The sequence below is a fragment of the Andrographis paniculata genome, unplaced genomic scaffold, assembly GCF_009805555.1.
Source record: "Andrographis paniculata isolate CXL003 unplaced genomic scaffold, ASM980555v1 Contig66END, whole genome shotgun sequence".
Lineage (NCBI taxonomy): Eukaryota > Viridiplantae > Streptophyta > Magnoliopsida > Lamiales > Acanthaceae > Andrographis > Andrographis paniculata.
In genome coordinates, this window is record NW_026137602.1 from 627,440 (window position 1) to 639,198 (window position 11,759).

Below are 11,759 nucleotides of genomic sequence, written 5' to 3' on the forward strand. Positions count from 1 at the left end.
CCAATTTATGTCAATCTCGACAGACCTAATCCATTAGGCCGTCATTGATGATTTTCAGCGATAACAATTTTATTTGAAATAGAATATTTGATCTGAGTTTTTGATTTAGTTGCTATTTTAATCTACTATCGAGAGAAAATAGTAAAATCGTAATAGTGGAAGATTGATTTTTTGGTATGAAATAAGAAACAAACACTTTTGTTTATGAGTATATTTCTTTTCTTGATCGGCATGGCCTCTATTCTCTTACAAATATGGTACCTTCTACGAGACCCTTCTCAACCTCCGCCTCACTATTCTTCCCGCACTCTACCCCGAAATTCCACAATCTTTTCAGCTCAACTGCCGCATTCCGAATGGGCACCAAACCCTTCTCCTCCCAAAATCCATCTCACTTGCCATCGGAAACTAACAGAATCCCCGCGGCTGAAGCTGCCGTCAGCCTTCAGGAATGGCAAGGTTGGGGGACCGTTTCCCCTGTTCCCTCCATGGTTACTCAAGTCATTCGAGATTTGAAGCTTTTGGAAAAAACCCTCGATGCGAGGATGACGTTCGACGGGAACCACGGCACTCTATCGGTGATGAATCCTAACTTCCTTTCGTAGCCATCTGGTAGATTTCATCTATTATTTTCTTTGTTCTTTGATATTGGGTTGGATTGGAGTGGAGTGGGGATTGTTTTTTTTTTTTTTTTTTTTTTTTTTGCGAATTCCAGCTACGCTAATTAATAAATGCAGAGAGCTGCAGATCCCTCATTGTTATATCTCTAATTCTTTCAATTACAGTCGTACTTGTTTTCTACCGGAATTCAATCACCAAACTGGCACTATTCTGCCAAATGTTCAGTGTTGGTGTCGAATTTAGAAAAAAAGAAAAATTAGTGAATTTAGTGAAGTTATTTTTAGTTCCAAAGGGGTTTTGAATTTCTATTTTATTTTTATGATGCAGCTGAAGTTGATTGTCATAGTAGGCCAGCTTTCATAGGTTTAATCTTTTTATTGTTGAGATCAGTGAAAAAAATTGCATTAGACCTACAATTCTTTTTTTTTTTTTTTTTTCTAAATCTTCTGTAAATTTACAAATTAATTGGTTCTCTAGTTTCAAGGCCTGTGCTCTCTGAAAATGATAGGACCAAATTACAACAAGTTGATGCATAATTTCAATCGACTATTTGTGCTAGGAACACACATTTTTGTTCTAGTAAATGCTGTGGACAATACAACACTTTTGCTGCAATAATGAAATGACGATGCTTCGTGCTATTTGAAACTTTAAAGAAATCAGTATTTTCATTGGTTAGCGAGTACATAGAGTATAGTTATATTCCATAAATGTAGTTCTATTGGTAAGAGAAGTCCTTCCCCATAGTTTGAAGCAACTAAAAAAGAGAAATGGTAAAAATGGGCAGTCACTAAATGCCATCTTAAGTGATTTTACTTGGTCACATGCAAAATAAATAAATGGTCTCTCGCCTTATGTGAATTTGATTCTGAATGTGAGTGTGTGTCAGCTAGAATGCTGCATATATATCATATCCATCTCTATTTTTTGTTCCAGGGAGAATTCAAGGTGCACGAGGACAAGAAGCATAGGGCCAAATACAAATCTTTAGGTAGTTCTGAAGAAAAAATCCAATTCTTCTCAGCTCGACAAATAGCTTGCCGGTTACTTGGAAGCAGAGGTTATCTTTGCCAGAAGGCATGTTGTTAATTACTGTTCATATATAAATTTTTCTCCAAGTATAAGGTTACTCCGGAAACTTCCATACATTACTCTAAACCTGTGAACTATTTTTCTACTTTATGTTCATATGGTCTTTTTTATTATTATTTTTTGGATCATTTTTATTTATATTTGCATTTTGAAACATCTACCAGTGCTGGCTTCCACAAGAAGATTGCATGTGCTCAAGCATTGCAAGGTGCTCTCTTTGCCATCAAGTTCATTTCTGGTTGTATATGCATCCGAAGGTTTCCTTTTCTCTTTAAACTTTGAATCTTATATTTTTAAGAACTGTGAAAGAGAAAACAGAGGCTATGTTTTGATCATTTGCATTATAATTTTGTAAGGAGTGAGTTAATGAGTAAACCCTATATCCACAAATGCTCTATACCTTGAGTAGGTTATTTGAGAGATTAGTCAGTACCCCGTTTTCAATATATAAATTGAATGTTTCCTGAAACTTAGTTTGTTTAACAATTTGGTGGAACAATAGTCAAAAGTTACGTTTGAAACGAGGCTATCACTAACACATGCTTTTGAAAATGTGAAGTACTCATGAGAGAATCATTCAAGCAATAGTTATGATCTACTTTTCTTGCCATGCGTACATATTTGGCTAATTTCTAGTTGTTAACAGGATTTTCTGAGACAGAACAATACCGGGAAGTTACTGTGGCAAGTTTTTGGAATACAAGCTGCAACTTTGTGTCTCTTTGGAATAATTGAGCATGAGGAAATGATGTGGGAAGTATTGAAGCATGCAGGTGATGCATTTACCCTAATACCCTTGCCTTTTCCTCTCTCCCCCTCTCTCTCTCAAGTGCCATTTTTATTTATACCTGACATTCTCTATGAAAGGAAACGGTATTGCCTGGGAATCAGAAAATGCAGCGGAAACGAAATTAAACAAATTTAATTAGCAAATTTATTTTATTCAATATCATGCAAGGCAGCATTGCTTTAATAGAATATAGAATCGCCAACAAAATTGGCTTTCTTGTCATTTATTCTAACACCATAATAGTTAATTGCATGACTTATGGACCCTGATGCTTGTGGTAGCTATAAATAGCGTTCTTAAAATCAAGAAAGATGAATCGTGGTAAATCAACATCAAGAAAACCAAATCAAGATTAAATAAGAGAAAAAAAAAGGTCCAAGGAAGCCAAAAAAGGATATGTGTCGTATTATATATTTGAATTGTGAGAAGTTTGAACACTATCAAAGTCGGTGCAAAGCACTAAAGAAAGACAAAATATGACAGCAGCTCAGTCAACACATGATAATTTAAATATTGATCTTTTATACATTATTGTACATTTCTATTTTTACGTAAATTTTTATTATTTTGAAGATAATAAATGTTTGGATTTTGAGCGTGAGTAGTCCCTTGGAATCGTGGGTGTTGGATTCTGGAGTTCTATTGCATTCTTGCAACAACTTAGACATGATGGAATGCTACACTTCTGAAAATTTCGGCATTGTCTATGATTAGCCATTGAGGATCGTGGGCAAGGGAAATGTTCGCATCAAAACTCCGAATGTATGCGAATTGAGGCTGCATGGAGTTAGACACGTTTTAGGCTTGAAGAGAAATCTGATTTCAATAGGAAAATTGGATAATGAAGGATATACAACAACCTTCGGATGAAATACTTGGAAGATCACTAACGGAGATAGGGTTTTGGCTCGAGGCAAAGAAGGAAGGTACTTTATATATAACTCCTACGGCCCGTGACACTATTTTTGTTGCAGATGCAAAGTATGATGCATAATTGTGGCATCATCGACTTGACCACATGAACGAAAAGGGGATGAACGTAATGCTTTCGAAAGGCAAGCTTCCAAGCTTGAAATCAGTGGATGTAGGGCTATGCAAAGAATGCATATTTGGGAAATAGAAAAGAGTGAGTTTCTCCACTGGAGGAAGATATAGAAAGAGGCAGAAGTTAAATCTAGTGCACAATGACTTGTGGGGGGCCAGACATTCATTAATGATGCAACAAGAAAGGTATGTGTTTACTTTCTGAAACATAAATCTGACGTGTTTCAAGCTTTCAAAAAATGGAAAGCTCTGGTTGAGAATGAAACATGACTCAAATTGAAATGACTAAGTTCTGACAATGGTAGAAAATATGACTTGTTAGACTGTAAGAAGTATGTACTGTGAATGGTATTTGAATGGAAAAACAATACTTGGAGCACCTCGGCAGAATGGATTTTCCGGATGTATGAACAAAACATTGTACGAACATGTAAGATGTATCCAATTGAAGTGCGAACTACCAAAGATGTTTTGGGCTGAAGCTGTCTAAACTACCGTATTTCTAATCAATAGAGGACCATATATTCCATTTGGTAACGGCATTCCAAAGGAAGCATAGAGTGGAAAGGATATAATTTTGCCCTACTTGCGAGTATTTGGATATATATTATGGCTTAACAATCGAAGCAAGTTGGATTCCAAGTTTGTCAAATGTATGTTCGTGGATATGGCGATGATGAGTTTAGATATAGATTTTAGGATGTGAAGAAATGCAAGATTATTAAAAGCAAAAATGTTAAATTGGATAAGCGAGTGTTATACAAAGACAGATGTTGAGCGACCAAAACAGAGAAAGCAGATACTTGAAAGATGGGGTGTAGTTTGTGGAATTGGACGTTTCCAACTCTAATTCCAGATAGGCAGTTAGCACTGATTAGGAGATTGTTCGGGCAAAACCTAATCTAGTCCAGTCGGAAATAGTTCAGCCAGAACCAGTCACTGCAGAAGCTTCGAATATTGGAAGACCTACTAGACAATATCGTGCTCTTGAGAGATACTCACTTTCTCTACATTATTAACTTTTAGCTGACTATGGTAAACTTGAGTACTATGGAGAGGTTCAAGAGAGTGAAAAATCAGACAAGTGAATACTTGCAATAGATGATGAGATAAAGTCCCTACCGTCAAATGAAAGAAAGAAAGTGTTGCACAACAGGTGGGTTTACAGAATCAAGGGGTAAATGAGAGCACATTATGCAATGGTGTGTAAAAGACGAGACATTGCATATGCAGTGGGAGTTACAACAGATTCATGAGTAATTCAGGCAGGAACTTGGCATGGACAGGATACCTATGCACACTTAGCAAGAAGCGACCTTGAAAAGAAGTTGCCGCTTATGAAAATTCAGGGAGTAGAATACCCCGCAAATATGTTAACTAAAGTTGTGACCTTGGAGAAGTTGGAGTATAACTTCAATAGGCCTTGAAGAGTAAGAGGAAACGGCTTGGTGCTGTCATTTCTGTTGCAGTAAAATATGAAGGGTGTAAGATATAATTAGTTTTCTAGTGGGAAATTATTAGATATGAAAGTCTGGTTTTATTCTAAAATCTAGAGATACTGATTTCGATATTATTAACATGGGCTTGGTTGTTTTGCTGTTTGCATCATAATTCTCATATAGTGAAATTCCTAGTTTGGCAGCGCCCGATACGTAGATCAGTTTGATCGAATTGGATTACCAAATTTTGTGTCCCCTATTGTTCTTTATTGCTTCTACATTGCATTATTTTTATAACATCTACATTACTTGGAAGTGCAATTATGAATGGTGAAAATGTTTTGTTGCATTAAGAATATCAAATGATATGATATTTTCCAAGTTGGATCAATTTGGTGATCTAATAAAATGAATTTTCCAAATTAAATCAATTATTTGATCAAATATATTCTGGATTTGCAAATTGAACCTTACTGAATATTCAATGCAGATACCACTTTTGCATATTATTCCATTGTTAGTTATCATCAAAGTCTTATGGAAATGAATTCACTCTTTCTTTGGTAAGACCTTGTCTTCGTGCTAAGTATTTATATAATGTTCCATTAAAGTGGGTAGAAGTTTATGTGCTGCTCAGAAGTATCCACACATTTCTGTACCCGTGAAATTACTCTGTATCAATTTGTCTGAGCATGTGATCCTAGGATTAAGTAGTAATTTCCAACTTAAGTTATTAAGTGTCTACTTAACCCATGCTTTTTAGGAAGGATTATATACATATGTATATATATATATATATATATATTGGAGTTACATTTAGTGCCAAGGATTATGAAAGCAACTTTAATAGCTCAGAGGTGCAGTGGTGCAATAAGTTAAATGTTTTTTGGCTGTTTAATTTTTTTCATTTTAACAATATGTATGATAAAATAAATAATCTACTTTGCTTTTGCATTATTATCTCGTGTTTTGATAACCCTTTATTATTTCCATGGTGTCAATCTTTGGACTTATCCCCAATATTAGCTTTGTCAATATTGCATAGTCCTCAACTTTTGACTGGAATTTCGTAATATTTTCCATTCTTAAGCATATCAAGGATTATCTGAGCATAAGTGGACTACAAGTAGACTCCAGCCATCACACAATTGACAAATCCAGGATGCGTTCCATAAGTCATTTACAGTTGGGCATGGGAGAATGCGAATAAGATGAACATGTTGGAATTGTACTTGTTTTTCCAGAATACTGACACCACAAAAATACTTGTTCAATTTCTTGAGTCTCACAACAATGTAAAACTTGCTTATAACTGCTATTTAAATCTAGCTACAGTCGATATGGATTTTGTATTTTTTTTTTTGCCGTAATTGTCTGCTGTTAAGATTTTCCACTTTAAACATTTGAACCTAGCTTCATTATTTTTTATTTGTATTTTTGCATTAAAGTACAACAGATTATTATTATTATTATAGATAAAAAATGTGGAATTATCATTGTTTGCAGGGAGACATAGGGTGTGTTGCCTTTATCCAAATAAGAATGCTATGACCAAATCTGTTGAGGAAAGCTTCAAATTCACCATCGATCATGAAACCCAAGCAGTATGTATGGTCACATTTATAAAATTCAATATTTCATGTCTTGAGTTAATATATGATGTTAAATATTGAAACCTGCCGTGTATGCCTAATATTGAGAGTAGGAAATGGCTTCCCTTATTTTTACACATCAATTTCTCGTATTTGCAAAGCTTCCGTGTTTAGTATGCAGTTGTATGTTCAAAACTAAGCTAGTATAGAAACTAGTTATAATGACTTATTTGAATATTGGTCATTCAGCTCATCACTTGCCAGCAGAGTGTTCTTGTTTTGAAGTTCTGAGTTGACGAGTTTCTATTTTTGACTTGCTTTTTTTTATTATGGTGATGGTTTCACAGGCAACCAAAAGTAACTCCATGCATTTTATTTTGATTGATGGTACTTGGAGCAATTCAGGTGCCATGTTCAGGCGCTTGCAGGTGTGAAGCACGATTGGTTCTTTTCTGTCTTTTATTTATTTATTTTGATAATAGTAAAACATTTAATAAAAAGTAGGTAATGAATGTGATATTTTAAATGGAATATTTGTAGTTTGCTTGATGTTTTTTACACTGGGGATTGTGTTTTTATGTAATATTTTAAATGGAAATAGAAGTTGGATATAATAATATTTTAGGGGAAACATATCGGGAATAGTACAAAAATGAATTTGTAAAATGCAAGTAAACAAACTGTTGCTTCTCAATAATGATTCCTGATAGATTTCTAAACTGCAAGAATCTTGTTTATACGAACTACACATAAAAGAATAGCTTGGTAGTTGAAATTTAAACTACTAATATTAGTTATGCACTGCTTGTTAAACTTTCATTTGTAGCATCTCATTTAATGCTCTGGGTAAATCAAATCGAATTTTGCAGATTCCGACGGAGCCTGATCTCAATTTTCACTGGAAAATATATAGGTTATTGCCTTTTGATTCATTTAACTGGTTTATACGCAGGATAGAGCTAAATTAGTGTGGGGAGATGAACTTCAGTGCGTATCCCTAAACTCAGGTGCATCAGCAATGCATAAGCTAAGGTACTTGTTTAATTCGTTAATCTTCTGACATATACTTTGTTTCTTTTACATGTTTATCTAGAAGTGAAAAGGTGTTTCACAATTTACGCCGTTGTACAATTGTCAATGCAAATTGCTGCAAAATAAGGGTAGTTTTTTGCAACTTCATACGGGTGGAACTTTATATATATATATATGGCGGTGGTTAGGATGCTGACTGGATCAAATCGTGCTGATTTGATCCGTCAGCGCAGACACACACACAACATATATGTATAAGACAAACAGTGTATGCATATGTATGTGTATACTACAGCATATAGCTGTGTCATATAGAAGTCTGTCTAGTTTATATATATTGTACTGTGGTGTATTAATATGTTTATTGTGTTGAAACCAATAATATATTGTGCTATTTAGACTAATATCAATGTGTTGTCAGGACATGTGCTGTATTTTGTATTATTACGTACTGTCGAGAATACACTGCCTACATATATATATATATATATATGTTGATTGGTCAAATCAGCACGAGTATCTTATGTGTTGATTTGACTCTTTCAGTGTGGTTACCACTTTGATATATGTATATATGTTTTTTCTTGTTCAGCATGCAAGTTTCTAATATTTTTAATGCGGCGATAATGGGCTTTCTGATATGAGTTCAGACCTCAACCATCATGGGACCGCACGTGTACAGCAGCTGCCGCAGCAAGCCTCCTTGATGAACTCCAACTTCTCCCAGATTTCAGCTCTTGCGGATTGGACAAACAGGCCACTGCTGTTGAAAATGCTCTGGAGGTTCTGCTGGAAGCCCTCACGGCACGGAGGCTCCGAATGGGCAGGTCCATCTCCCGTCGGGAAAGACATAACCGTGATATTTGCTAATGAACAAGCCGTGCCATCTGCCTATGATTGGTAAGCATTCATTCGGATGTGGTTAGATCTTTAGGGATTGCTCAGCTGACTGTACATTGAACACGAAGAAGAATTAAGCGACTTGTATTCTGATCAAAAAGAAGAATTAAGCGACTTGTATGTCTCGCTCTGAATAGTGCGAAAACAGATTGAACTTACCCAATTTTGAGAGAATGTACGATGGAAGGTAGAGTTCCATGTCAGTTGATTTTTCTGAGTTGAAGGGTTTGATTGGTAGATGTAATCGGTCCGGGAATGGTGCTGAATTACTAGAGTATCATGCTGAACAAATATAATTCAAAAAAATTAGGAATGAGATTACATACATTGAATTTTGAATCATGCTAAGTTTTTGTGTCGAGAGTAAATTTTTATATTTTTCCTTTTATCACATTATATGCTTATTTTATAAATATCATTTTTCGAAGGTGGAAGAAAACATTTATATAATAGACGGTCATCATTTTATCATTTGTTACTCGTGGTTGATGTCAACAGTGCTTTGTTGCATATATTAGATATAATGAGAGGAACAACGGAGTTGAAGCTTGACTTCGAATGGAGTGGTGAATCGAATAGGAAATAGAATGAGATACAACGGCTAGTTTGAATCAACAGTCGATGATGTGGGGGCTAACAATTTCGGCAACGTTTTGTTGACATCGATTCAGGAGAGTCATTGGTGTACTGCCTCAGGATCTACCATCTTTTCTGTCATTGGTGTACTGCGGAGATTAGAAACAATGAAAGGGATGGAAGAAATAAGTGACAAATTGAGTCGGAAATGAAATTAGTCACGACGAAGGTGTTCGAATCAACGACGCAGCGTGGGGAGGTCAAATCTGGTGACTTCTTGACGACGGCGCGTCGGAAGGGTTTTTCGGACAGAAAACGGGTGAGAGGATTTGGGGCTGTGGTTGGGTGATGAGGGTAGAATAAAGTTGGGTTGTTTTATTTGATTTTTTTTTGTTTTGATTTTGTTTCATGTTTTTAATTGTTAAAGGTATCCCAAAAGTTAGATATTACATGTGTTATGTGGAAATAATATTAATAAATAAAAATATAATGTACATCATTGTAACAAAATAAGGTAAGAAGAATATTGGTATCTTTCCGATATATAAAATTTAGAAGGATCCTTGATTTATTTCAAACATTCGATCAATTTTATTGACAATCCAATGGGTAATTTTAATGGGAGGTGTTTTTGGGTTTTTTTGAAAAAATTCAATGATCTTTGATTAAGAAAAACCAATTATCTTAACTATTTCCTATATATTTGAAAAGTCAATCATAATTAAAAATAGAAACGTTTGCAAATAGTTATTTTCTTAAATTGTACACATTTGAAATATAATGATGTATACGGTTATCATAGATGATGTCTATATAATGCTATTACTATATTTTATCACAAAATACTCTAACTGGAATGATATTTTTATAAATATATTATATTGTATTTTTTTAACCCACGGATTATTTATTATATAATCCTTTCACCCTCCCACCCCCAAAATTTATTTACCAACTTTAATTTTACCATTTAGAGACTCTCTTCTTTCTCTCATCGTCTTGCCTCCGTCGACCATGTATTCCGCATCACTGATGACGACATCTTTAGCAGCACCCACCTCCGTCAAACATGCTAATTGCGTCCGCCCTCGATTCCCCTTATATTTACACATCCGCAGTTGACGACCGTCACAGCCGAAATCTCTGGCCGCGCCCGACGCCGTCAAACACGCTAGCCACCTCCTCCCTCGATTCCCCTTCTATTTACACCTCTGCAATTGACGACCGCTGATGACGACATCGTGCGTAAATGTGCATTCTTGATTAATTTCTTTTAGAAGAAAATATCCGCGCAACTATTTCTAAAAATCTTTTTGTTGGTCTTTGGACATGTATGATGTATATTTAAAACACATATGTTGTTTAACTCATAATAATCTAATGATACTAAACTTTATTATGCACGTTTTTATTTCATGTTATGTTTATATATTTCATATTTATGATATATTGATCAACTTTAAATGATGGACTATGTTAAATATATTTTTCACCATTGTATTTATAAGTATGATATATAACTTCAATAGACATGCATGATATATAAATCGGATATAAATGATATAAGTTGCATATATGGATGTCGCACATATAATTACGATATATTTTATTTTATGATTCATATTTATGATTTATAGATTGCATAGTTATGATGTATTGGTTAGGTTTAAATGGACTATGTTGGATATATTTTTCACAATTATGTTTATATGTATGACAGAGCGACAACATCTTCTGAATATGTTCGTTTATTATTGGGGTCAACTCTACTGTCTTTATGTACTCCTCTTTATTGTTGCAATAATGAATGTGTTGCACATGATGATGATCACTTTTTGCCTTTTTTCGCACAGAAAATCCTCTTCTATGCGCGTATCTACAATATGACTTGTACGCATCGTTGAAACTTGAAAAAAATGCATTGCTAGTAGTCGTCACCGGTAAAAAATATGCTATTTATTTTAATGTAATATGGTTTACGAAATATAGTATTATGATGTCGCTCTAGCATGAATATTGAGTAACTAAATTATTTGCCTTCTTTTTTTACGCATATATTTAGGGGTGAGCATTCGGACTTTCGGTTCAGATTTCGTCAAATCCGAACCGATTCGAAAATCTGAAATTTTTGAAAAAGGTAATCCGAACCGAACCGAATTAACCGAAATCCGAAATCCAAAAATTCGAAATCCGAAATCCAAAAATTCGAAATCCGAATTGGAAAATCCGAAAAAAAATCTAAACTTCACAATCCAAAAGAAAAAATCCGAACCAAACCAAAAAATTCGAAAAAAAAAAACTCTATTTTTTTGAAATAATATTTAAAAAGAAAATAAAATCATAATATATAAAATATGACACAAATAAACCTCGAACAAACTACGGACATTTATCAACAAAGAAACTAAGCACAAATAATTAAATAAATCTTCTAATGTAACAAACAAATTAAATGCATATTTCAACAAACAAAATAAGCACAAATAAGTCTATTAAATCTGTTAATACAACAAAACACGAAGCAAATTCACTCATTCATAGTCACACAACAATGATCATTCACTTCAAAACTAAATTCAAAACGTCATTAACCATTTAATCAATTATTTCCGGATTGAGAGAAAAAACCTGCAAAATGGACAATAATAATGGTGTCAATAAAAAGTTTAATAA

The 11,759-nt window shown here is 34.3% G+C and overlaps 1 protein-coding gene across 4 annotated transcripts; it reads left to right on the top strand.

Moving 5' to 3' along the window:
- Positions 1-239: 239 nt before the first annotated feature.
- Positions 240-8,713, top strand: LOC127263098 (uncharacterized). 4 transcript variants are annotated; one of them, XM_051292047.1, is made up of 8 exons: positions 240-578; positions 1,558-1,698; positions 1,878-1,970; positions 2,360-2,486; positions 6,493-6,590; positions 6,926-7,006; positions 7,531-7,610; positions 8,261-8,713. In XM_051292047.1, the coding sequence occupies exons 1-8, from the start codon at positions 255-257 to the stop codon at positions 8,478-8,480; spliced, it is 1,164 nt and encodes a 387-aa protein (XP_051148004.1). In that variant the 5' UTR covers positions 240-254; the 3' UTR covers positions 8,481-8,713. The 4 variants fall into 4 exon arrangements, with proteins under 4 accessions (XP_051148004.1, XP_051148005.1, XP_051148007.1 ...); XM_051292048.1 differs by having other exon boundaries at positions 1,558-1,681; positions 1,878-1,921; XM_051292050.1 differs by having other exon boundaries at positions 8,203-8,322.
- The last annotated feature ends 3,046 nt before the right edge of the window (positions 8,714-11,759 follow it).